Source organism: Physeter macrocephalus, chromosome 9 (genome assembly GCF_002837175.3).
Source record: "Physeter macrocephalus isolate SW-GA chromosome 9, ASM283717v5, whole genome shotgun sequence".
NCBI lineage: Eukaryota > Metazoa > Chordata > Mammalia > Artiodactyla > Physeteridae > Physeter > Physeter macrocephalus.
This window is the reverse complement of record NC_041222.1, coordinates 93,678,627-93,706,493: the sequence shown is the minus strand read 5'-3', so window position 1 is coordinate 93,706,493 and position 27,867 is coordinate 93,678,627. Positions and strand designations below refer to the sequence as shown.

The 27,867-nt window shown below is 47.5% G+C and overlaps 1 protein-coding gene and 1 non-coding gene across 2 annotated transcripts in view; one reads left to right on the top strand and one right to left on the bottom strand.

Annotated features, from left to right (window-relative positions):
* The window catches only part of LOXL2 (lysyl oxidase like 2), a 94,144-nt gene that overhangs the window by 18,290 nt on the left and 47,987 nt on the right, over positions 1–27,867 (top strand). The window contains exons 2-3 of the mRNA XM_028494198.1: positions 8,681–9,113; positions 16,487–16,662. Of these exons, the coding sequence (XP_028349999.1) occupies positions 8,759–9,113; positions 16,487–16,662 (531 nt within the window). The 5' untranslated portion in view covers positions 8,681–8,758. The remainder of the gene's footprint in view (positions 1–8,680; positions 9,114–16,486; positions 16,663–27,867) is intronic.
* Positions 19,606–19,742, bottom strand: LOC112066756 (small nucleolar RNA SNORA2/SNORA34 family). The gene has a single exon (XR_002892851.1). It is a non-coding gene; the product is annotated as a small nucleolar RNA SNORA2/SNORA34 family (small nucleolar RNA).

Below are 27,867 nucleotides of genomic sequence, written 5' to 3'. Positions count from 1 at the left end.
CCAGGCTCCAAAAGTACCCCCAAATCTGTAGAGCTTGGAAGTGGTAAAGTCAGGATTCAGACCCTTATGTTCTGATTCCAAGATACCCAACATCGTCTCTCCAGGGAGCCAACGGTGCCAATAGGTACAAGGAGGAAGGGTTGCTGAGGGGCAAGAAGACCCATACGATGGAAGATGAGGGAGCCATGGGCCCCTCCATCCACTTCACTTTTAATAGCCCTTTGACCTGTGATCAAGCTGTAGAGCTTATTTTAAAACCATCCTGAGGATGGGTCTACTTTGAGCTATCCTACCCTGTTACTGTCCAACCGGTTTTTAATAAGCGCCCAACATGTGCCAGGCACCGTGCTAGGCCCGGGGCCCAGCCGAGACCCCCGTCACCGACAGCACCGGCTCCGCGTGAGCGATGGGAGCAGAGAGGGGACATGCGCTCCCACGGAGCCTGGCCTGCTTCAAGGGGAGGCCGCGGGGCCTCAGGCTGCAGCGGGGCCGGGAAGCCTAGGCGGCCGAGTCAGCGCACGGTCCCCGCTCAGGGACCCTGGTCACCCGAAACGCCCTCGCGGGCTCACGTGTGCCGCGCACCGCGGGCCGCGTGCGGCCGCCGCCTGGGCTTGAGGACACCCCGGCTCCGCGGCCGCCGGCGCTGGGAAGGGCGGGGAGCGGGGACGCAGAGCGCGGCGGCCGGATCGCGAAGGGGCTGCCAGATCGCGAAGGGGCTGCCAGCCCGGGGCCACTTGCCTGCTCCCGGGAGGGGCGCCGGTCTCCGTCCCCGCAACTGGGGACGCCCGGTGGGGCTCGGTTCTAAACCGGGTCATCAGGCTGCCAGCAGTCTTGTCACGGGACGCGCTGCAGCGGGGGCTACAAGCAGGGGGACCGCCCTGGACGGATTCCCCTCCAGGCCACCCTCGCCTCCAGCAGCTAGAGTCTCCTGCCGAGAAAGGGCTGAACTGGAGTTCAAGTGCAGAAAGGAAACTGGCGCCTGGGAGGAGCGGGCGAGGCCTCTGGTCTGCAGGGGGTGGCAGCCCACCACGGGACAGGGGGTCGGCGGTGGGTGGAGCCGCAGGGCATTTTGCTCTCCATCCTCCGCAGCTCTGCTTTGGACTTTGGCAATTTTTCCCTCCTGAGGGATGGATGGATGCCAATGTGAAAAATGAATGTTACCATGCAATAAGGGAAAGACATATAATAGTAAGAGGATTTTAAAAAAACATGTAGAGATAATTTCCAAAAAAAAGAAATACAGGTGGCCAATAGAGCCTGAAGAAAAAAAAGGTCAACCTCACTAGTAGCAAAAGAAATGTTGGTTAAAACAGAATACCTTTTATCCCCCCTGTTATCAGATGGAGAAAGGTCTGAAAGCATGGTCATAGCTAGAATTTTGAGGTTTGGGGGAAATCTACATACTTCAGGCCGATGTGTACCCTAGCACAGTCCTTCTGCAGGCAGTTAATATAGTTTTGCAGAAGCGTTCACTTTTTACCAGCCCTTTGACCCAGCAATTTTGCCTTTAGGAATTTATCCCAAGACTGTGGAAAATTTTAGCTACAAGGATATTCATTTCAACTATGTGAATAGCAGTAAAAAATTTACTGGTAAGATTATTCAATCTTATGGTGCATCCATAAGATTGAATACTATGTAATAAAAATCTTGTAAAAGTCAATGAGGCATGATGTTTGCAATATACTGGTAAATGTGAAAAGCAGTTTACAAAACAGTATGTAGAAAATTATTCTAAGTTTTAAGAGGAAATATATTTGTACAGAAAAAAAGGCTGGAAGGGGTGTACACCAGAGTCTTGACAATCATTCTCTCCAATAGGGGTATTGCAAATTCTTTTCTACTTTTTACTTGTCTGTGTTCTCCAGATTTGTATCACCAGGTTGTATAACTTTTGCAATAAGAAAGATAAAACCATAAAAGTTATTTTTAAGAAGAAAAGAGAAGCATCTGGGTCTAATATTTTACAATTCCCCAGAGTAGAGAGTAGGAGAAGCCCCACAAAGGAAGCAAAAAATTCAGGAGCACTTTTGTAGGAAAGATTTAAGAGTTGAACACTAGCCATTCCCACAGATTGGAGAGTCCAAGAAGGTGGGTGGAGCAGTTTATAGATATGCAAATCCAGAGATTACGATTTCTTCTTAAAAAGTTACAGAACCACATACATTTTCCGTTTCTTTTTGAGATGTGAATAGACAATCTGCAGGCCTCTGTAGCTCTCACATGATGGGGAGCTTGGGAGATGGTAAGAAAATGCTGGACTGGGGCTGGTAGAGCACAGAGGTGAAGGTGAAGGACACAGGTCAGCCTGCTGCCCTCGTTCAGAGCCTGCCTTGCCACTTAACCAACAGTGCAACCTGAGGCAACTTGCTGAAACTCTCTGTGCCTTGATAATAATGGTGTTTGCCCCATTAAGTGAATTAATACAGCAGAATGTTGAGAATCATGTGTTTAAACATTAAATCATGTGTACATTTTAAAATGTACCCAAGATTTGTTTTAATCAGGTGTGGAAAGACACAGACACAGAAATGACTGTCATGGAGGAAGAAGATTATAGTCACAGATCCCTAGAAACAAGGAGGCCTGGCACACCATGCAGGGCCACGTGAAGAAGCACCAGGGTTGATCAGAGGCAGAAGAGAGGGGAAAATGTGGGCAAGAGCATCTACTATGACTGTCACAGTAAGCAGGCTAATCAGGTTAAGGATTGGTTAGTTGAATAATTTCACCTCTCTCTGGGACATAGGGACCATCTCTACTTATCTGGTACCTGGTCTTAGAGTGATTAGGGCAGGGGGTTAGTGGCCCAGAGTGTGAGATCTTGAGAATGGAAATAGTTGGGAAGGTATAGCTCTGGACTGATTGGTTTGCACGTGCAGAGTACACTTGTGGATGAGTCCTTTATCATCTCTAAGAATTAACCAGAAGGTGGGTAGCGTAGTTTCTGAGTAGTCTTTCTCCAGAGTCAGCATAGACCCCAGATATCAAAACAGCAGAAATACAGAAAATAAAAAGGCATTATTCATACACAGTGCCTGCATAGAGGAGGCACTTTGTAATGTTAGCTTCATATTGGTTGTAGCTCTGTCACTCTGTGGGACCTTTGGCAAGTCAAGGACTTTCTGTCTTAAATTTCTGCCAGATGAGGATATAGACACTGGCTACAAGAGGAAAAACTTTCGTGAGTTCAAAGTCAGGCCACCTGGCTCAGCTGGTTCAATCCATGAATATTCACTGATTTCCTGTAGGCAAACCACAGCTAGAACATGAATGCCCTGTCAGTTCCTATTAGAACCATGGCAAGAGCATGTCTGCTTTACCCGCATGAGGCCTAATGTGTAGCAGGAGCTCAATGAATGTTTATTGAATGAGTAAATCAATTTGATACTGTGACCTCAATGGAAATTAATAGAAATAGACTTTTTTTCCTTTTACATCATTTCCAAATATTGGGGGATTTTCTGGTTATTCTTTTATGATTGGTGTATAGTTTAATTCTACTGTAGTCAGGGAACACATTGTGTGTGATTTCATTAGATGTGGTGAGACTTGCTTTATGACCCAGCTTAGGGTCCATTTGGGTAAATCTTGCATGTGGACTTGAAGCAAGTCTGTCTTCTGAGTCCAGTTGATAGAAACTTGTCAATTAGGTCGCATTTGTTTATCATACTGTTCACTTCTTTAGTACAAGGATTTTTTGTCTGCTTCTCCTGATGAACGGTGTGTAATATCCCCCACTCTGATTACAGAATTGTCGTTTTTTTCCTATTAGTTCTGTCAATATTTATTTCATACATGTGGAGTCTGCATATACAAACTGAGAAGAGTTAGTTAATATCTTCCTGGTGGACTGACTCTTTCATCATCATAAGTTTTTGTCTTCAAGTTGACTTTATCTTACTTTGTACCACCTTTTTTTGGATGAATGTGTGTGTGGTAAATCTTTTTCCATCCTTTTACTTTAAACCTGTTGGTCTTCCATAGGAAATAGAAAATATTGTTTTGTTAAATCCATTATGACAATCTTTGTCTTTTCATTGCAGTATATTTTTTTCATCTAATGAAATTACTGATATATTTGGTTTAAATCCACCATCTTACTATTTTTTGTTTGTGACAACTCTGCTATGTTACTTTTTCTCTGCTTTCTTGCTCTAATTTTGGATTAATCGGGGTTTTAAAAAAAATAATTCCATCATTTCTCCCCTTTATTGCCATGTTCATTCTACTTTTTTTCTCTTCTTATGCTGATTACATAAACACTACAGTATGCATCTAGCTAAAACTATGACGATTTGCTGAAGTCTAATAGAAAAGAGTACTTTCATCACTTCCCAGATAGTGCAAAAACCTTGGAACACTTCCATTTAACCCCCTTCTACCTTTTGTGCTGTTTTCACCATGGTATTTTAATGACACATATATTTTAAACGCCATAAGACATTATTATTTGATCTTCATTCAGACTTACTTGCATAGCTCCCCCTTCCATTTCCTTCATTCCACATCTAGGATGATTTGTCCCGTGGTCTGAAGAACTCCCTTTAGTATTTTCATCTTGGAGAACTCTGATGACAAAGTCTCTCCACTTTTTTTTAAAAATAAATTTATGTATTTATTTATTTATTTTTGGCTGTGTTGGGTCTTCGTTGCTGAGCGTGAGCTTTCCCTAGTTGTGGCGAGCAGGGGCTACTCTTCGTTGCGGTGTGCAGGCTTCTCATTGCGGTGGCTTCTCTCGTTGCAGAGCATGGGCTCTAGGAGTGTGGGCTTCAGAGTGTGGGCTTCAGTAGTTGTGGCACGTGGGCTCAGTAGTTGTGTTTCCAGGCTCAGCAGCCACGGCTCACGGGCCCAGCTGCTCCGTGGCATGTGGGATCTTCCCGGACCGGGGCACGAACCCGTGTGCCCTGCATCGGCAGGCAGACTCTCAACCACTGCGCCACCAGGGAAGCCCCTCTCTCTCCACTTTTGTGAAAACCTTTATTCTCTCCAGGGGGTACAGAATTCTAGGCTGACTTATTTTTTTCAACCCTTCGAAACTGTCACGTGATTATCTTCTTTGTTTCCTTGTTTTTTGTTGAGAGGCCAACTGTTAGCCTTATTGCTGCTCCTTTGAAGGTAATGCTCCTTTTATACCCTGGCTGCTTGTAAGCTTTCCTCTTTGTCTTGGATTTTCCATGGTCTGATTTTGATGTGCCCTGGTATGTTTTTTTTTTTGTAAACTGTACTTCTCAGGCTTGATATCTTTCATCAGTTTCGTATAATTCTTGGCCATTATCTTTTCAAATATTTCTTCCAGACGTTCTCTCTCTCGTCTTTTGGAATTCCAATTATACGGATGTTAGATCTTTCTAACACGTAAAAAGTAACTCTGTCCTAACTTCTAGAGTTTAGCCCTTTAGGGACCCCTATCTGAAAGCCTGGGGCTATTTAACAGGGCCCTTCCTCCTTGGCAGGCTCTGAACTCCAATTTTTGTGTCCTCAGTCCTGGGAGGATGCCTGAAGTTTTGCTTAGCTTCCCAGCCTGTTGGCAACTGCCTTGGAATTGGCAAATGGCTTAAGGGAAAAAGCAGACACAAGTGTCAGGCTCACCTTGCTGTACTTCCCATCTCTCTGGATTCTTGAGTCCTTGCTGCCTCGATAGCTCTCCAGTGTCTTCAAATACATGCTTTTAGTGTTTTACCTACCTTTTCCAGTTGTCCTTGGTGGGAAGGTTTATCTGTTACAAGCTAGTCTGCCGTAGCCAAAAACACATGATACTGTGTGGAAATGACAAGAGATGGCTTCTGCCCCTGGGACTGAGTGTCCATTAAAGCCTGATATGACACTGGTGTAAAGCACAAGCAGGGTGCTATTTTAAAGAGAATCAGAGAAGACATTGATTCTGATTAGGAGCATCTGGGAAGCTTTCCTTGAAGAACAGGAAGGATTGTGACATACACTTTTTGGAGAAAAGGGGAGGCGTGGGGATGGAGCACATTGATCGAGGTGGGAAAACTTAAGCCACTCTAGGCTGATATGATTGGATGGGTGACACGTGTAGGGCTGGAGTGAGGGCAAGGAGAGAAGTGTTGGAACTGAAGCCAGGAACGTAGGTATGTTCCACCTTATAAAGGCATCTGTGTCCCAGGTGGAATTTGGACATTTTTAATATGTGATAGTGGATCATTGATGTTTTGGTAGCTTGGGGTTGACTACGTCTGGCTTTGCCTGCACGAACAGTGCAACTCCAGTGAAGTCTAGCAGAAAAGTCCTCTCTTTCTCCTTTTTGATTTTCTTCCTCGTAGAGTAAGAATCCTCATCCCTGGCTACTCCACCCATGTCTCAAGGTTCTAGTGAGGCATAGATGAGCTCGTGGACGCCAATGTGCTGGGACAGGAATGAAACGAGGCCAGGGCGGAGGAGGCGATGAGGGGGTCCCTTCAGAGCCACGTACTAGCCTGTCAGGCTGTGGTCTGAAGAGGGCTGTTGCAGGAACCCCACAACTTTCTGGCCTTGTTTGTGAGTCACAGGATGAGGATGGCTGGATCTCCAGTGAACCAGAGGGCCTTCCGAAGTCCTCGGTCCTGACCGCCCCCCAAAGCTGTGGCACCTCTGCCCCCAAACCCAGGATGGGACCAGGCACTGCCTGGCCATCCCGACAGATGTGGAACTGCCTCTCTCCAAGTTAGATCATCCCTCCCAGGTGTTCTGGGCACTTATCTGGTCCTTCCTTGTTGGTGATGTGCCAAGAACTGAGGCATACAATCGGCCTAACCCTCTGTACCTGGTTAATAGAGAATGTATGATGCTCTGCTGTAGCTTTCACCTGCTGGTCCTGGTTTCCTTTGGGGGGCCCCATCTTCCAAGTCTACTTCCTCTTCCATGAAATACACCTGCAGTCCTTTAAGACAGTCTTCCTAGATCTCTGAATTATGGAAGGATCAAGGTACATGAACGAAGTCTTTATTTCCCGCTCTAGGACCTCATCCTGGAATTCTTAGAGGTAGGCTCCACCTGGGTACGGTGACCACATCCTGAAAATATAAAAATTTAAAATTTTTATTTGGCAAACGCTCCTGTAGGGCTTATTATGTACCATTCATTTAATCCTCATAACAATTCTGTGAGCTAGATATAATTATCATACCCATTTTATAGATACGAAACATCAAACAGCAGAGAGAAGTTAAGTATTTTGCCCAAGGTCACACAGCTAGTCAGTATCAGAATGAGAATGCAAACCCAGACTGTCTGGCTCCAGAGTCTGTGACCGCCACCCCCCCCCTGCCCCCTCACTCTGCTGTCCTGCTCTCCCTTGCCTGATGATGGGCTACTCAGCCCCTCTCCTGTTTGGTACAAAGAGCTTTATGCCTCCCCTCTGTGCTCAGAGCGGGCTGGACTCAGCCCTCAGCAGCCCTCAGGGACGTAAACTATGTAAAGGGATGGAATTGTCGCCTGGGCATCCTTGGCTTCCCCAGGTGCTAGAGCAGTGCCTCAGGACTGCTCTCGGGGGCTACTCCACATTTCAGCTAAGGACAGGCCCTGCGTAAGAGCTGTTTAAGGGGCTTTACCTCTGACTTCCTCGTTCAGTGGTCTCAGCCATCTTGAGGTCCAGAGTATAAAACATAATGAGATCTTTGGTGTGGGTGGGCAGCTCGTCGGGGTGTCTGGAGGCCTGGAACCTGAAAGCAGAGCTATAGGAAGGTTCAGGTATGTGCACAGCCCGTGAGCAAGTAAAGATGGAGACTCAAAGCCTCGTAGTGTTATTCTCAGCACCCAGAAGATGCCGTTTCCATGCAGGTCAACTAACGTCCAGAGGGAGGAAGGCCACCTTACCTGGGAGTACCCGAGCCCTCTTCAACATACACCGTCACATCTGCATTTCTCCAGCCACTCGGTACCTGGAACCAGATCACCTTTTCATTCCATAAACATGTCTTCCAACCTATCATGCTTACTCTGGAGGAGGCAAAGAAGGATAAGAAACAAGTCCTGCCCTTAAGCAGTTTGTAACCTCTTTGGGGATATGAAGGTGTCTGGGAGGGGTGAGGAGAAGGTCTAAAGGAAGTCCCTGGGGGCTGCTTCAGTAGCCCACCGGAGGGCAATCTCTAGGTCCATCCATGTTGCTGCAAATGGCATTATTCCGTTATTTTTTATGGCTGAGTAATACTCCATTGTATATATTTACCACATCTTCTTTATCCATTAATGTACATAGTATTTTTTTAAAAAACTCTACTCAAATGGGGGCTTCCCTGGTGGTCCAGTGGCTAAGATTCTGCTCCCAGTGCAGGAGGCCCGGGTTCAATCCGTGGTCAGGGAACTAGATCCCACATGCCACAACTAAAGACCCCACATACCGCAGCCTAGATCCCATGTGCCACAACTAAGACCCAGCACAGCCAAATAAATAAATAAATATTTAACAAAACAAAACAAACAAACCAAAAACTCTACTCAAATGAAGTCTAAGTGTGCTCTGTTTCCTGCCAGGAGTCATCCTGGAAAAAAGCATTTCAAAGATCTGGGAAGGCGGTGGGCAAAGAAGTAGGACTTCCCAGACCTGTCTAGCTGAAGCGTAAGATGGGAGAAGAGAAGAGGTTGGAATCCAGAATGAGCTTTCAATCCTAAGCAAAATAGTACGAAATCACTGGCCGTTTTCCAGATGTCTGTAACCCGAACCTCTCCTCTCTTCCAGGAAACTGCTGCCCGTCCGTCCGTCCCTCCTGAGCGCCAAGTGTCCCCCTCCATCAGGCCTTCCAGCCCGAGGACAGGGATGGAGAGACCCGGAGTCTCCTGCCTTTGCGGCTGTCTGTCTGTGCTCGCCCTCCTGCCCGCCCTGAGCCTGGCGCAGTACGAGAGCTGGCCCCACTACCCCGATTACTTCCAGCAGCCCGCCCCGGAGTACCACCAGCCTCAGGTGCCCTCCGACGTGGTCAAGATCCAGCTGCGCCTGGCGGGCCAGAAGAGGAAGCACAGCGAGGGCCGGGTGGAGGTGTACTACGACGGCCGGTGGGGCACCGTGTGTGACGACGACTTCTCCATCCACGCTGCCCACGTCGTCTGCCGGGAGCTGGGCTACGTGGAGGCCAGGTCCTGGACGGCCAGCTCTTCCTACGGCAAAGGGGAAGGTAAACCGCTCCGCGCTTGGGAACCGAGCCCTGGGGCCACCTGGAGAGCCCGGGCACAGGCTTACGGAGGGGGGATAGCCTGGCAAACGGAGCTGCAGTTGCCGTCAAGTAGCAATTCCTGATAATACGCCATCTGGGCAGCCTCCGTGTCTGTGCTGGAAGGAGGGAGCGGAGGGGTGCCAGGGAGGGGGAGAGTGACCACCCGTCCTGCGTTGCCCAGGACTTTCCTGGTTTCAGCACACGAAGCCTGGCAGCCTGGGAAATTCCTCGTCCTGGGAAACCAGGCTGGTTAGTGACCCTAGGGGGCGGCTGAAGTCAGTCTCTGGTCATCTCTTGAGCCCTGTGCCCTGCCTGGGGCTGCGTCAGCCAGGGGGAGACGGTGCCTTTCTTCCGCCCCCTGGAGGAAGTGCCTTTTCCTCTTTGTCACAAAGGCTGCCCATAGGCTAGTGTCCCCTGACTCTTCCACCCTCCTGTCCCAGTAGAGTTCACATTTTTAATACCAACATGCTGTTCTGGGCTTGGCCATGACAGGAGCCAAGTTGCTTTGGCTTTTTCACTTTGATTGGCTTCTTCTTTCCTCCCTTTTAAAGTCAATACACTGAAAAAAAATTGGGGGAGGGTAATTTTGAGGGAGGACAGGTGTTGGAGCCCAGAACCTTGGGCTTAGTCCTGTGTCGAACTAACTATCTATATGCGTTGTAGGAAGACATTTATCCTCCTTGCCCTCAGTTTCCTAATCTGGAAGTTAGGCTCTCTAAGAACTCTTGAAACTGTCATAGTCTGTGGTCTTAAATAAGAAAGTAGCTAAGGGTCAAGGATATTATTTTAAAATAAAATCTGGGGCTTCCCTGGTGGCGCAGTGGTTGAGAGTCCGCCTGCCGATGCAGGGGACACGGGTTCGTGCCCCGGTCCGGGAGGATCCCGCACGTCGCGGAGCGGCTGGGCCCGTGAGCCATGGCCGCTGAGCCTGTGCGTCCGGAGCCTGTGGTCCGTGACGGAAGAGGCCACAACAGTGAGAGGCCCGCGTCCCGCAAAAATAAATAAATAAATAAATAAAAATAAAATAAAATAAGAATCTGCCTGCTGATGCAGGGGACATGGGTTCGATCCCTGGTCCAGGAAGATCCCATATGCCACGGAGCAACTGAGCTCGTGTGCCACAACTACTGAGCCTGCGCTCTAGACCCCGCGAGCCACAACAACTGAAGCACGCATGCCACATCTGCTGAAGCCCCGGTGCCTAGAGCCTGTGCTCTGCCACGAGAAGCCACCGCAATGAGAAGCCCACGCACCACAATGAAGAGTAGCCCCTGCTCACCGCAACTAGAGAAAGCCTGTACGCAGGCAACAAAGACCCAACACAGCCATTAATTAATTAATTAATTAATTTAATTTAATAAATAAAATCTCCAGCTGGAGTGCCCCTCCTTGGGTTAGTAAAGCAAAAGCAGCTCCTCCACCTGGCCAAGTAGCTGCACAGGTGTCAGCGTGGGCCTGGATGCTGGAATCAATCAGAGGTGCCGAAACTCTCATCCTGGATAAACGGATTAGTGCCACACCAACGGCATAGAATCCCCTGGGGTGCTATCCTATGATGTTCAGAATTAGGGTCTGCGCTGGAATCTAGGACTCTGTAACTTTTGGAAGCCTCCCAAGTGGTTGTACATGTAGCCAAGTTTGGGAGTCACTGAAATAGATCATTGTTATGGTCCCTTCCAACCCTGGCTTTCACTTATTCTAGAAATTATAGGAGAAGGAAATAGCATCTCATACATGTCTCACCTCTGTGTAATTGAATACGTCTTTTTGGAATAACCGGATCAAGACACGGCAGTTAAAGTAAAATGTTCTCTGAAGCTGGCTCTGGGTTCCTTACTATGACATGAGTAAAAGCAGCACAGATGAGTTAGCATACGCTGTTTTAAAACCCATTTGCTGTCTTTGTTACAAAAACTCTGGACACTTCTCCATCCTTTCACATCTTCCTTTATTCTGCTAGCTGAGTGTTCTGGGGGCAACATCAGATTTATGTTTTCTATTCCAGGCTCTCTAAGCCTAATTATTTTATAGCAAGTATTTTCCAATGACTTTGGGGTTTTTCTAGTGACATCTTTATTTCCTTTCTACCCAAACTTAAAATTTACCTGTCATCAGGTAAGATGGATATGGTTTTTCCCCATCCCATGTTCACCTGCTCAGGAGCAGGCATGGGGGCGCTGGAGAGGTGAGTTAGCCTGGCTCAAACTTTGCCATCCAAGGATGATGAAGGGAAAAAAGTTCACAGGAGTAGAGGGAATTTTCAAGGGGACGATTAAAATCGCGGTCTATGAAGTTTACACTGGGTAAGTAGGAAGGTACTCCATGGAGCCATGGAAGGACTGGGGAAAGCTGCTAGGATCGATGGATTGTGGGTTGAGATTGCAGTACTAGAATGAGTGTGCTAGAGAGATGGAGTTGTAGGTGCAGATGCACAGCAGAAGTGTTGAAATGGAGATTGGGGAGGGAGTGCAATTGTTTGTAACGTCAAGGTCTAAGCTATGACCTTGGGATGCTAGCTGATGTAGGGTGGAGGAGAGTCATTGGAGGGAGGAGGTATAGTAACTTAGAGTATTGGAAGGGTCCTCTCTAGGGCTATTGAGACCATCGAGACTTAGGAAAGAATAGGTACCAAAGAGAGGAAAGGAGAAACTGATGCTAAAAATTTTAACTGTCATGTCTGTAGGACTTTAAGGATTATGCTGTCTATGTAAAGCGGTACTTGGTTTATCATGAGAGACCCTTTAAATGTAAAATGCATTTGAATCTCATCAGCATCAGTTTAGGATTTGTAACACTGGGTGCAAGGGGGGCACTCAGTAAATGTTAATCAACTGAGTCAGTTTGATTTGGAAGGCAGCTATGCTCACCACGATACCACCAACGCTGATTCAGATTGATTTTGAAGAATATTAAAAACAGTTGGCATAGTGACCAGTGCCCTGGGGTGTGCTCCGATGGGGTTTAGTCGGCTCTGTGGATGAACTGGAAACACTGTAGGTGAACCTGTGAGAGGCCACCCGCCCAGGAGTGCCACCGTCATCAACTCCTCTGAAGTTCAGGCTGTAGTAATGAAGCTGGGGAGAACATCCATGGAGCTTCTAGGTTTTCCAGCCTAGCCTTTCAATAGATCTTTTCTCCCAAAACATCTCTGAGCTCAGAGAAATCATGGGCCCTTTTAGAAGGTTCTAGAGGGCACAGCTGCCCCATTTCTCACCTTCTGGATGGCCTCACAGCCACCCGAAACTCAGATGGTTGCTCTCCTTTGCCTGTCCTCAGATCTGAGGTTAGATGTGATTTCCCCTCACCCCCTCGTTCTTCAGATCAGAGCGACAAAGCCAGCAGATGACCACAGTGGGGTCCTGAAGCTCCTAAGTGGAATGATTTCCATTGCCCCAACAGCCCTGGGGAGTACTGACATTCAAATAGAATTGTATTGATGATGTTTATCCTCCAAATGGTCTGTTAACTTGTTTGTACATCTCTTCTCCTTTCACCAGGAGAAGGATTTCTTAGACTAAATGAGTGGAAAGAGTAAAATGAAGTTTTGCTTCGGATTGGCATTTTGCATCCAAAGTTTGAGCCCCATCTGTGTCCCTAGTGGCACTTTCCTAGCAGCTCTGAGATGGCATGTACTGAACTGTGCCCAGAAGCACCCTGCATTCCAACAGGAGAACAGGAGCTGGTTGCTTTGGAATCAGAACCGTCTAGTTGTTAGGCATTAAGCATACAGGAAAAAATAATGTCATGAAATCAGGCCAAATTAGTTTATCATGCCTGCATCTGGGGGCTAAGTAGAAATTTACATTTCCACTATCTAAGAAGGTAACTGGTGGGAATGCCTAGAGGGTAGAATTATTGGGGGTGAATTGAAGCTTCTTAAGAAAGCAGCTCTTTGGGATAATAGTGCCCATTAGCGCTCCAGGGTGCTAATTTCAAATCTTCCTTATCAAAAAGTAAAGCAGGCCCTGGGGCATCTGTTTTGCAGCTCTTCCTGGTGCTTTTAGCTGTGTGCTGTCCTGCTTCCCATCTCCTTAGCCAGGGTGTTTTCTCTCACTGCAGATGGAATGAGGGCTCTGTTTCTTTTCACCATCTCTGTCCATTCAGCAGCTTTGCTACAGAATGTTCCAAACAAGAGGCCCCGCTTCAGACCGTGGAGGGTCTTTTCCGTTGCTAGTACTTAGCAAGACAAACATTGGTTTGTTGTTGAAACAGCAATCGATTAGGGAGCATATGTTTCAGTGGAGCTTGATGGCTTGGAAACGAGGCCAAACTGAGAAACCAGTTGGAAAACCTCAGCCCAGATGTTTTCAATAAGCCCTTTGTTCCCCTCAGTACATCTGAGGTGCTCTCCTTTGAGGCCTGAGCAGCCGTCTGTTGCAGCAGACATGTCTCAGCGGGGCCTCGAAGTCAGGAGACTGGCCCCAGGTCCCCTCTGACCTTGAAGAACCTCAGATTCTCCTTGGTTTTCTCATCTTTACAGTGGGAGTGTTTTTATCTGCTTTTTCCTTGCATCATGGAAACAACAGAATTCATTGTTTTTCTGACTTACTGGAAGGAGAAAGGGAGGGTGAACACATACTAGGGACATATGTTATCTCATTGAATCTCCATGGCGACCTATATGTTGGTATCATTATTTTCACTTGAGAATGGGCTTGGTGAAGTAGTTGACCCAGTCACGTGGTGCCCAAGCCTGAGGCAGAGAGAATTTGAACCCAGGCTTTCTGACTCCATTATACTATAGAGCAGGGGTCCCCAACCCCCAGGCCATGCACCGGTACCGGTCCGTGGCCTCTTAGGAACCGGGCCGCACAGCAGGAGGTGAGCGGCAGGTGAGCGAGTGAAGCTTCATCTGCCGCCCCCCATCACTTCCCATGGCTCGCATTACCGCCTGAACCATCCCCACCCCCCCGGAAAACTCGTCTTCCACGAAACCAGTCCCTGGTGCCAAAAAGGTTGGGGACCGCAGTACTAGAGTCCTCCTGGAGTCCTGAGGAAAAGGAGAGCTTTGACTTTGTTTCCTTTCATTGTGTAGTAATACTAATAAAACTCACTACTTGAAAACCCTCTAGCACTTAACATTTAAAAAAAATTTTGTGGTAAAATACGCGTAACATAAAATGTGCCATCTCAACCATTTTTCAGTGTACAGTTCAGTAATGTTAAGTACATTCACACTGATGTGCAGTCCATCTCCAGTACACGTTTCATCTTGCAGATCTAAAACTCTATACCCATTAAATAACCGCTCCCCAACTCCCCCTCCCCCAGCCCCTGGTAAACATCATTCTACTCTCCGTCTCTATGATTTTGACTACTCTCAGTACTTTATATATGTGGATTCATACAGTATTTGCCTTTTCGGGACTATTTCACTTAGCATAATGAACTCAGGGTTCATCCATGTTGTAGCATGTGTCAGAATGCCGTTCCTTTTTAAGGCTGAATAATATTCCAGTGTATGTATAGACCACAATTAGTCAATGGACACCTAGGTTGCTTCTACATTTTGGCTATTGTGAATGATGCTGTAATGCATATGGGTGTACTGATATCTCTTTGAGACCCTGCTTTCAGTTCTTTTGGATATATACCCAGAAGTGGGAATTGCTGGGTCATATGGTAATTCTATTTTTAATTTTTTGAGGAACCACCATACTGTGTTCTACAGGGGCTGTACCATTTTGATAGGGATAGAGTAAGATAATCCAATAGTTTAAAAATCCCACTAAGAGATCATGGACAGAGACGGAACTTCGGGAGACCCCTGTAAGTTAATGATCACTCAAGAAAGCAGGCTTGCTTAGCAATAAAACCACGCACTAGAAGCACGAGACAGGCCTCAAGACGACAAAACAGTGGTAGGAAAATGACACCTGTATCCTGCCATTGAGGTCAGCAAGTTAACGAGTCCTAGAACATGTTCCTCTGCACGCACTAAAAACAAAAATACAGGAGAAAGATGACATTCCAGAGTAGAAGACCCTCATTATACTGAAACCTGAGATGATTTACCTTATTTTAGCGTAGATTGCCACCTTTTTTGCTAATTTCCATAGCGCCGTGACAGTCCTGGTTGGGCCACAGAGGGACAAAAAACTTCCCCACCCCCCAATGTGGAGGAGGATCTGATGATGGAAGCCTGATGTCTACTCGAGAATGAGGAAGAAGGTGGTCTTCTACCCCTCCCCACTTTTCCTTTGATTATAAAAATGTAGTTCACCCAGCTCTTGGGGAAGCACTCCCTTGCCTACCTGCTTGTATGTCTCACAAGCGTCCTATATTATTAAATCCACCTCTTACTTATCGCTTTGCCTCGTACTGAATTCCTTCTGTGCCGAGACATAAAGAACCTGAGCTCCACGGAGCCCTGAGACGTGTTCTGTGGTTTCAGTGTTACATTCCTGCCAGCGGTGCACAAGGGTTCCAGTTTCTCCACAACCTTGCCAACACTTGTCATCTTCTGTTGTTGTTTTTGGTTTGATAGTAGCCATCCTAATGGGTGTGAGATTGTGTCTCATTGTGGTTAACCCTCTAGCACTTTGCACTCAGAATTCCCCACTTACTGCAAATCAGGTAAATGCACAGGAGGTGAGCAGAGTCCCACGGCCTCCCAGGCAGATTGCCCAGCTAGAAACCAGCCCTGCCTTCACCTGGCTTCTGAAACGTGAGGAGGAGGCTCTGTGGGTTAGCCTAGCTGGGCCATCTCTGAATCAGTGGGTGGGAAACATCAGGAAGTGGAAAGAGCACTGGAAGGACCAGGGTTCTGGGTTCAGGAAGGTGGCCTTGCACGGTGAGTTGCCTTCTCTGAGCTTGTGCCATAGTCAACGTAACTAAAATCATCACCATCAGCATCATCGTTACCGTTTTTTGAGTAACTGTGGACCAATGATAAATTAGGCACATGTCATGTATTATCTCTAACCTGCACACGCCCCTGTCATTCGAGTGTCATTATTATCCCCACTTTACCGATGAGAGTAGGGAGCTTTGATCAGGATCAGACAGCTAAGTGGCTGAGCCAGAATTCGTATCAAACAGCTCAGTATCCAAAGTCCCTGTTCTTCCCATTATACCACGTGCCTTCCAGGCTTAAATCTGATTTCTACTCTAATCATGTTCAATCTGCCACACCCCTAAATCACATCCCTCTGGCAAGGGAATCCAGATGGTCTAGAACTGTATGCAATATCTCAACACACGGACCAATTGATGACCACACACAGCTGCCAAAATTAGGGAAAAACTCTCTTTCTGTGTACGCCCTTGGTGCCCCCAAAGACTCGAACCTACTCTGACGTGGAGCTTGGCTTCTCTCTTCTCTGCTTCCTTAGGGCCCATCTGGTTGGACAACGTCTACTGCACTGGCAACGAGGGGACCCTCGCAGCCTGCTCCTCCAATGGCTGGGGTGTCACTGACTGCAAGCACACGGAAGATGTGGGTGTGGTGTGCAGTGACAAAAGAATTCCTGGGTTCAAGTTTGACAATACGCTGATCAACAACATAGAGGCAAGTCATGTGCTCTTTTTTTAAAAAATTGAAATGTAGTTGATTTACAGTGTTGTGTTAATTCCTGCTGTACAGCAAAGTGATTCAGTTATACATATATACGTTCTTTAGTATATTCTTTTCCATATGGTTTATCACAGGATATTGAATATAGTTCCCTGTGCTCTACAGTAGGACCTTGTTGCTTATCCAATCCCATGTGTAACAGTTTGCATCTGCTAATCCGAAACTCCCACTCCATCCCTCCCTCACCCTCCCTCTCCCTTGGCAACCACAAGTCTGTGAGTCTGTTTCTGTTTCATAGGTAGGTTCATTTGTGTCATATTTTAGATTCCACATATAAGTGATATCATATGGTATTTATCTTTCTCTTTCTGACGAGTTCATGTGCTCTGGATGACTCCTTCATGTGAACGTTTTCCTTCTTCCATGTATCTCACTTCTCACCTATGATTCCGAGAAGTGTGTGTGATCACTTCTGTGGCAGGTGGGGGGACCTAAACCAATTTCATTTGGTGTCAGGGCGGTTGAGGAAGGATTTCTGGAGAAGAGGCTGCTATCAGTGGGGAAAGGGCATTCCAGACACAGAGAATGACTTGGACAATGACACAGAGTCACGGAGGTGTGAACTGGGGATGAGCGGGTCGGTACCACTCAAGACTGTAAATTATGAATGTGGAAATAGTGTGAAATGAAGCTAGAAAGGCCTGTGCTATGTACAGGAGCTTGCCCTTTGGACTAGGAAGGTGTATCAGCTAGCAACGGCAGTGTAACAAATTATCCCACGCCCCTCATATTTTGCAACAAACATGGATTATCTTGAATAGCTTCTGAGGGTCAGGAATCCAGGAGTGGTCAGCCAGTTCACTCTGCTCAGAACATCTTATGAGGTTGCAGTCATTGCTGTCAACTGGAGCTGGGGACTCCTCTCCCAAGTTGACTCCTGTGGTTGTCGGCAGGTTTTTGCTTCCTTCTGGCTGTCAGCTGGAGGCCTCTGGTCCTCTCCACGCAACCTCCCAATAGGCTGCTTGAGTGTCCTTAAGACATGGCAGTTGTCTTTCTCTAGAGTGAGTGACTCAGAAGAGAAAGAGAGAGGGAGCAAAACTTGGAAGCTGCGTCTTTCATAACCTCATCTCGGAAGTGATGGGCCATCATTTCTGCTGTATGCTATTGGTCACTCAGACAAACAGTATCCAGTGTGGGAGGAGATTACCCAAGGGTGTGACTACAGAAGGTAGTGGTCATTTGGGGTCATCCTGGGACTGGCTGCCAGAGGACAGTTGTCCCAGATCTAGCTGGGGATCAGAATCACTTTTATTTTATTTTTTTTTAAATAAATTTATTTATTTATGGCTGTGTTGGGTCTTCGTTGCTGTGCGCGGGCTTTTCTCTAGTTGCAGTGAGTAGGGGCTACTCTTCGTTGCGGTGCGCAGACTTCTCATTGCAGTGGCTTCACTTGTTGCGGAGCACGGGCTCTAGGCATGCAGGCTTCAGTACTTGTGGCTCGTGAGCTCTAGGGTGCAGGCTCAGTACTTGTGGCACACGGGCTTAGTTGCTCTGTGGCATGTGGGATCTTCCTGGACCAGGGAACAAACCTGCGTCCCCTGCATTTGCAGGCGGATTTTTAACCACTACGCCACCAGGGAAGTCTCCAGAATCACTTTTTAAATGCACTGGCACCTCATCCCAGACCTCCTGAATGAGAGTCTCCCACTATGGGACCAGGTTATTATTTTTAAGCTCTCTCAGATGATTCTGATGTTGCCAGCCTGACCCAAGTCAGCATTTGGGAATGGCAAAAGGGCTTGTGACCCTCCTACATTTATGGCTAAATTTCAGATTGATCTTTTCAACAAGTTCTCCAGCCAGAGAACAAAACGAACAAACATATAATGCGCTCCTCTTGTGTGCAACATATGTGGGGCTTAGGACAGGAAGATGAGGCAGCCAAGACTCCCTCCTCAAGGGGACTCCAAACCCCAAAGGGGATGTTGGATCTGCCATGAATCCAGGCCAAGGAGCCTTCACTGTGCTTTAGCCTCCAGCTGACCTCAGGACTAATGCTGAGGAGAGGTGACTCTTGAAACTGCCCTATTTGGGCTCCAGAGGAAGTTCTCCCCAGACTGTGGTCTTTACATTTTCCTCCCATGACTCACCCTGTCCCAGTCTTTCTCATATGCTCCAAGAGCTCACTGAGTATGCTGGGAACTGGTCCAAGCCTGCATGATAGTGTGGAAAAGGATTCCCAGCCTTCTCTCAGCTGGCAGCATGAGACCACCTCTAGTTGACACTCTTCAAATGCTGCTATTTTATTTGGGATAACTAGAAAAGATGGTTACAGGGTTGATGTACTTTAGTCTTCCAGTTCCTGATGACAGCTTTGCTCTACCATGAAGTTTATAATTTGGAGGGTGGACTTATCCGGTCCAGTTTCACACTTTCCATCGCCACTCTTTATAACCTTATATGAAATAATTAGCACCCACTCATATGTATCTCATCTTTCCAATGTTGGAAGCTCCAAAGGGCAGGGCTTACATCTAATTCACCATCGTATCCAGTAAAAATAATGCTGGGTACCTAATGGGAACAATATCTCCAATTCCCAAATTTTCTTCTTCCCAGAAATGAAAACCAAAGATCATTATCCACTTGGGTGAAGAATATCCTAGGATAAAATATCAAGCTAAACAGTGATGAGAAATGCATAGAAGCCAATCATTCCTTCATAGTATTGCCCTGCCTAATAGGACAGTGAAGTTATGTGTGACATCTTTGAGTTTTTTTTTTGGCGGGGGGGTCCACAGAAATTTTTTAGTAGTAATTGGATCTAACAGTATTATAATTCTACTGAACAAGTTAAATCAGGGATCTCTAAATTTTGGAATCCCAGTATTAATCAACTACAAATAAATATTAGCCCATATCTATCACCAATGACTGAGATGTTTCTTTCTGATGAATTGACCATTACATTTCCAAAGTTCTGAAACGGCCAACAGACCATAGAAAGAGACTTCTTTAGGCTCCTGCTTGAAACCAACAGCTTCAGCAAACTGCTGGCCTTGATTCAGGGCCAATGTGTGACATTGTTAATGGGCTTTTGCTCATCCTACAACCTCAGGATAATCCACATGGATTGTCAAGCAAAGATCCAGGCTTCTGGGCATAAGAAAGTCACTGATAGCGTGAATCAAAGGAGGGTGGGCCAAAATGTTTGTGGGTTTTGGATTGGGAAAATGAGAAGGCTCATCCGTCCCTAGGGAAAAAAAAATAATGGTTCTGGCAAAGGACTCTGTGAAGGGCACTTCAACAGAGAAATGTTTATGGAATAGCTCTATGGGCCAGTTCTACTGCTTAGCATTTAAAGGGGAAATAAGATGGGTCATAGAGAAAGCAGAACCTTAATTGGGTGGAATAGGCTGAAAAATGACTGGAAAAACATACGTTGGCGAGAACTTTCTTATTCTGGAAGGGCTGAGATTCTGTGATAGGAAAGCTTAGTATCTACCTTTATTCTGGGCATTTTTTGGAGGCCTGCTGTACACACATCATGGTCTGGGATACCACCCGAGGAAAGTAAACATGACCCTTGTCCTCTAGCCCTTATAACCCAAGAAGACAAGATGCATGCCTCGGGGAAAGTTGGAAGATCATTCCAAGGCAAGGAGCCTAGGTCCTCAATGAGTTTACAGTGGCCCAGAGAGGGCTAGCTGAGGGGAGTCTGGTTTAAAGGGCTGGATAACTTCCGCAGCCTCTAAGCTTTGTATTTTCCTAGAAGGCCTCCCTCTTGCTCTCCTACGAATCAGACTGGTTACCATGGACCAGACTAGAAGCTTTCCTGTGTAGCCAGGGATGCTGTGGAAATCTTCAGTTGATGAGTGGTCCCCTGTAATCTCTGCCCTTTGGTATCTGCTAAAAGTGGGTCATCAACAGGCCTAGATCTCAGGGTGTCTGGCGAGAACCTTGCAGAGTTACCAGAAGATTCTTCCATCCAGGACTTTGTGGCTCAAGCTCACGCACACGGGCAGGGTTGGCCCGATGGGTAGGGAGCCACCCAAACCACCTACCAGGAATATTTGTGGGATGTGAGAAGTTTCTCCGAAATACCTCATGTAGTAGCTGTGTCAGTAGCTTAAGTCATGCAATCACTCGTCTTGGCTAGAGAAATGTCCCGTTAGATGTGTGTGGACAAGAGGATGACATGTAGGTTTGGTGGACATGCAGCTAGGGGGGAGTTGTGACTCATGATACCCGGAACTGCTGACTAATTAGCGTGAACACAGTGGATGGTCTCTACTGGTGTAGCCCAGGGCTCTGCTCTGCCTTTCCACCATGTATCAGAAATTTGCATGGAAATTAAAATGTATACTGACAATATTTATAGGAGACACAAAACTAGGAGGGCTTGCTGGGATAAAACATCATGGAGTGAGATTCAGAAAAACCTCACGAGGTGGAAATAATAGACCCAAACTGGAACATGTTAGGGATGAATATAAGGGCCTATATCAAGGTTCATGGGGGGTGGGGGGCGGGAGCAGGGAAAAGCTAAAGAGTAAAAGCCAGGGAAAGTGACTGAAAGCATTGATTATGTTTAAAAGATCCCTGAAGGGAACCGGTTGCCTAAAAGCTCAGTATAAGCCGAAGGTGTGGTATGGCTGCTAGAAAAGTGAATGTAAACTGATACACTGGGGAAGACTTATTTCCCTAAACTCCTTGCTTTTTGGACCAAGAACTAAGTGCAGTTCTGGGGTCATCTCTTAACTGTGTCTCCCAGAGGAGGGACAAGCCGAGTGGAGACAGGTCTGGAAACCACATCATATGAAGAAATGAAGATACTGTGTCAAGAAAAGAGATATGGGGGTGGGGGGAGACATGTCCGTTCTCTTCAACTATTGAAGTGCTACCATGGAGAAGCGTGTGATTAATGCTAACTTCCAGAACTAAGATGGATGGGGAAGGATTGGGATGTAGATTTCAGCTCCGTGTGAAAACTCTTTAAGGCTGAGTGATGGGGCTACACATTTCAACACAGTCTGAAGACTCTATAACACAGGCGATGGGGCTTACCTGTTAGAGGTGAGCTCCTTGTCACTGGAGTAGCTCAAGCAGGAACTGGATGACCTCCTGCCAGGAATATCACAGCCAGATCCCTAGATGGGAAGGACACAGGACGAGGTGATTACCAAGTTCTAAGACCCCCTGTTTCTCTGCATCTATGAAAACACACCCAGCCCACACAGGGGGTGCACACTAGCTGTAGCTGGCTATTGGCAGTGCCCACCATTGTGTGAATTGGGGTCATGCATCTTACACACACACACACACACACACACACACACACACACACACACACAGAAGGGACGCCAGCTAGTGTGTGTGTGCTCGGGATCTCTCTCTACCTCTTCTCTGGCCCGTCATGACTTTGGCCTTGAAAGCAGACACTTCTCACCCGCACTCTTTCACATCAAAGTGAAAATTAAAGCCCCACTCCTCTCATCTTCCCCCGGTTGGGGGCCCATAAATTCAAAAGCAGCCAAGAGTGAAGTGTCAGTTAATGCCTTCTCTGTGTCTTGTGACCCCAGATATAAACAATTAGGCTAGTGAAGGTCATGAAGACACCCCATCTCTTCTCACCCTTATTTTGAAAGGGTGAAGCCGGGTTCTATAATATCCACCCTCGTTGACCCCTGGAGACTGGGAACAGATCACAGACCATTATAGATGACCCTCACCGGCTTGTTCCTTCTCCGGAGCACACTGGAATTCCCCAAGCAGAGAGTGGAAGAAAACTGCATCGTCTAGACCAAGTTCATTCCACTCTGGGATGCCAGAGGCATGAGTCACTAAACCCTGGGGCCTGAATGATGGAATTTCACTGGATGAGCTAACTGTGCTTCTGTGGACTTCTACATCTGCTTGGGGCATCCTCAGGGGCCCCTTGACACTTCATAAATTCCCTTCTAGAGGAGGGAAAAAGTGCCTCTTCTTCAGATGAATGACCCCACCTAAGGAGAGTTCACAGGTTTGGGCCCTGAGCTCCCTGTTGGCCAGAGCACAGAGCGAGTCCACTCTTTTCTTTAAGATGAGTGGGTTGAATTCAATCCCTTCCAGCTATGAAGTCTGTAATCCAGAGTGGCAGTGGTTTCTCCATCAGAATGGCACGGCACACACTCATTCTGTAAGGGGAAAAAAATCAGATGATTTCTGGAAAAGTGCTTTGCAGACTATAAAGTGTTACAAGAGATTCGCCTTACCACTGATTCAACAACCTGGGTTCATTTCATCCAGAGAATTAACCAAGCAGGGTCTCCTTTCTCCCCTTTTCTGTGGTCTAAGTTTTAGACCCCAGAGTGGAAGGCAGGACCCCTGAGTTCTGGTCCCCTTGGAGCCTGAGACTTGTAGCTGTATCTCCAGAGGGACTGACCCTTCTTGTGTCTCTGGACACCTCACTGTAAAACAGCACTTTCCGCAGGAAAATGAGTCTTGGGCCAATTCTCAAAACCTTCTTCAAAAGAGGGAAACAGGAGCAATAATAAAATGTAACATACTGTTAGTTTCAAGTGAATATATCTTTTTTAAACCTAGAAAACAGAGCTCCAGCCGAACCTCCCAGGAGTTCAGAGGCTCTTAAATCAAGAGACTTTGTTTCCTGTCTGCGGTGGTGGACAAGTTGGAAAAAGCATTAGATAAGGAGAGATTACAAATCCAGATGGCCCTGTGAATGGCCCTCTCTGCACTGGCTCTTTTGCACATTGCTAAGTCATGTGCTCACAGAAAGGCTCGTGGCTGAGGCCGTGTACTTTTAGGTCAGGGAACATACAGGTCTTTTCCTTTCTTCACCTTCTCACCCCACCTTCTTCTCTACCCATTATTTTAAAGGCTCTTTTGCAAAAGCAGTTAGGTTCCCAGAATTGATTGGAAATCCCCCGGCTGTGAGATTTAGGGGTGGCCTATCCCCCGAGTGGCCCCGGAGCCCCAATTTCTCCTTTGTGACAGCCGGCAGCCCAGGCAGTCTGGAGGGACCTGGAGTGGGAGGATAAGGATGGAGCCAGGAGAAGGGTAGTCACTTCCAACGGTGGGGAGAATCAGTACCCCTCCCCTATGCTCTCTCACCTCCTTCTGGAGGGGCGCTGAGACCTGAAAAAGCTCTTTCTTCTCCTCCTAGCCACAGGGATGGAGGCTGTTGTGAATTTTTTAAATTCCAGAAGTCCAGGTTTTTATTAGCCACAGTTAGCTGCCAAATGCTTCAAGGTTTTCCCCTCAGCAGCAGCCTTATCTCCCCAGCATCTGGGGGTCTCTTAGGGGTGGATGCATGGAGCCTGAAAGGGAGTGATTAACTCTAGAAAGGTCCAAACACTTCCCGGCCAGGAGTTTCGACACCCCCCCAACCCCGCCAAGAGGGCGTGCAGCAGGTTACACTGGGTGGTTTAAAGAAAGGGGGTCTGTTTTCATCTCTGTGGAGTTCAGAAGACGGTGGTCCCTCCAAGCTAAATATAGCCCTGCTTCCCCCGAAGGCCACAGGGTAGCTGGCCGGCTTCCCTCTGTGGCAGGAGGAGAGGTGGTAGCAAGTGGGCGGTTTGTGTCGGACCCTTCAGCAAGGGAGTAAAGGGCCACGATGGGAGCCCACAGCATCTCAATCCCCAGACTTGCCGAACTGTCAAGCTGGGCCATCACATGTAGCTCTCCTGGGTTTCCTCTCCCAGCCTACAGAGAGCTTGGGCAAGAAGAGGTATTAGATCCTGTCTGGTGCTAACATTCCATGATTCTATTTATTGAGAGCCTCTATGTGGTCTGGGCTCACCAGCCACCAACCACAAGGGGAACAAGAGAAGTAGTTCTAGGGTGACCTGTTTTCCCAACGCAAAGTAGGTCACAGCTTCTGAAAAGCAAAAGGGCATTTATGCAGCTAACAGAACAGAATAGTTGAAATTGTGCACATCCTGGCAGATCTGGGAACCCTACCCCGGGCCGGGGTGCTGTACACACAGCCCTCTGAAAATTATAAATATTATAATTGTTTGCGAGTTGAAAGAAATAAGTAATGTTATGCTCACTCGTTAGATGAAATTAACAAATAAGTAGCCTTATAATTTGTTATAGAAGAAATAAATAAATGGCAGTATGTACTCCAACATTGAACAGTGTGGATTGGATGGTAAATTCTGTGGCAGTTTGGAAAGGGAGAGGTTAGTGGGGAGAGATCAGTGGGAGGGCGGCTCTATGGAAGCAGTAGGGGCTTGAGCTGGGCTGGTGAAAGCCTCTCTCTGCCCTGGTTGGGCAGCTCTGTTCTGAGGGTGGGGCTCCTGATGTGACTGGGGTGAAGGTGGTGGCAAAGGGCCCAGGCGGTTCATTCGAGTCACCCCAGCCATGCTGGAGGGGTCACCAACAACGACTCCCCCCCAGCCCCATCCCCACGAGGCTGCTACTGAGGCAGCTGGATGCTGTGTCTGTTCGTTTGTTCATCCACTACATTTTAATCCGGAGCCAGACCCTATGCTGGGCCCTGGGAATCAAGGGATCGATGAAATGAAAGGACAGTCTTGCCCTCCCGAAATTTGCTGTCCCATAGTGGAGAAAGACGATTTCCCAAGTCATTACTTTGTCACCATGGTGATGGGAGGAGAAGCATCAGGTCAGGTCCCCTACCTGGGAGCGTGGTGGACCGTTTGGCCAGGCCCACGGACTTGCCTGGTTTGTGGCCTCAGCACCCCTGCTGGGCCAGAGGGACTGGTTGCTGGCGCAGGTGTCCTGCCACCTTCTTGCAGACAGCAGGTCTTGACTGTTCTCCAAAGAAGCAGCCTCTGTTACCCACCCCACTACTTTCAGGTTGGAAAATGAAACACAGAGCATTTGATTCTCCAGCAGCGTTGCAAAGCTCTTGGTTTATAGGAGGAGGGCCCAGACTGACTGCCGGCTTTTTCCTCTGGTGCCTCAGCATGACCTCAGTTCTCAAGCCACTCCCACCCTGACCCCCTCTGCCCGGACTGGTCTCCATCACAAAGAGCTGAGCGACAGCGATCGCTGCACTGCCTTCCCCCTTCCCTTTCATCTATGTAGCCCGGTAGGAATCACTGGCTAGAGAATATTCCCAGCAGTTTCTTAGGCTGTGAATTTCCGATCTGATCATCAAAAGGGGATAATTACAGTGTAGCCAGCTTCTTCCAGTACAACATGTCTTGTACTATTTACAGATGATACCCATGTAGCTAAACCATCTAAATGTGTGCTGAGGGTCAGATCAGCTTTTAATTCAGTTTATAACCATTTATTAGCCTCAGATTTCAAGGGGAAAGGGGAGGGTGTTAAATAGCTCAGATGACAAGAGGTCGCATGGATAAAGGGCAGACAATCTCCTTGTCCATCGGTAAGTCACACAAGTAGCGCTATGCTGTGAAAAAAGGCAAGCCTCTCTGTTTATTTTGCATTAAACCAAGAATAAAGGGAGTCTTTATTACATTTTTGGCTGGAGAGCTCAACATTTCTAGTTAAGCTGAATTCCTGTAACTGGATTTTTTAAAAATGATTATTAGTTTGTTCCAAGAATATGTGAGGACCCACGATGTCTCGTGTCTGGCACTCGTTGCCGTGGGGAATACAAGAATGAATACAGCACAATGCTGTCCTTGAGAGACTCACAGTCCGATGAGGTGGCAAAATGAAAAGATAGATAGTACAAGGTAGTCAGTATAAGCCAAGAATGAATTGAGGGAAAAGCAAATGCTAGAGGAATAAAGAAGTCGAATCTATGTGGATGAGATATTTGGGGGAGGGACGTCCTGGGACGTCACAGCCCTCAACAGGTATTTTTCAAACGATTGAATGAACCAGATTTTTCCTGAAGGTCAGGAGGATTCTGATCGGTAGAGAGGAAGGAAGAAAGGATTGCAGGGAGCAGCTTGATACTGGGGTTAAAAAAGTGATGTCAGCCTGGCATCTTGAGTCTGGAAAAAGGGCACGGAGGGGATGGGGTGGGTCCTATCAGGAAGGCTCTTGACTAGGAACATAAGCCCTGGGGGAGCCACGGGAAGGTTTTGAGCCAAACCCACGAATGCACAGCGGTCAGCTGGATAGATGTGCCAGCCACATGTGAGATGGACTGGGTCAGCCATTCATCCAGACCGGGGAGAGATACAGGGTCCCGTGAAATGACAGAATTGTGACGCTCTTCTCTTACTTCCACTACATACCTGCCTGGACAATAGAAGTGGGAATGAGAAGGTGACTGAAGGGTAGGAAAAGCACTTCTGGGGCAGAATGGGCCCTAAGAGTGGGAAGAGAGAGGAAACAAAAAAGCATGCGAAGCTTGAGGACTGCAGGCTGGAAGGAAAGACCGAGGGCATCCTGGGTGCGTCTGGTTTGAGGTGCTGAGGAAGGTGCCAAGACGGCATCTGGGAAAACGGATCTCTATCTGGAAGGCCGGTTTTTAAAAACAGCCAAATAAAGACAGCTAAGGGCTTTGAGAGCAAGATGCAGGAAGCTGTTAGCTGTAGAGGGAAGGAGCTCGCTAAGTGAGCCGCAATCGTGCAGCGCTAAGCAGTCAGTCCCGCGTTCTAGTTGGGATGATGGCAGACTAGTATATCTCCATCATGGCGGTCCCAGCCGACACCTCTCCAAGGATGACTTCTCAGGTGGGAAGGCCTGGGCTGATAAGTTATGTAATTAATTATGTAATTAAATTACGGCTTCTAGAGGGAAGGAAGGGGGATCGTTGGGCTAAGATCTGGCCCTTGCAAATGTGCCCTCCCCGGGAGGCCATGAGCTCTGTGCTGACTTTCAGAGAAATTGTGAAGTGCATTCTTAGAGGCTTGCTTGCTTGCCTTGCCTCCCCCTGTATCTTTCCCTGATGCAATCTCCAACTAGCCTTTCAAAACTGGCGATTTATCCTCATTGGCGACAGCCCCAGGCTGTCACATTGTGGAATTTGCAGGTCATTCACAGATGCAGCAAATGTGAAAAGCCATTCAAGCACAAGACTGGGAGACCAGCCCTGGTGCTTCTTCACTAGCCCTTCTTTCCACCAACCCACTAGTTAAGGCAGGGCAGGGCATGGCCTCAAGGCACCTTTATTTTCCCCTTTGGAAGCCGGTGATAATCACTCCCCGCCCCCCCCCCCCAGCCCCAGGGGGATATGATGAGTTTTGAGTAGGACAGGTCCAGAAGGTTCTGTGAATTCCTTGGAAGGAAGCCTTTCGGAGAGCC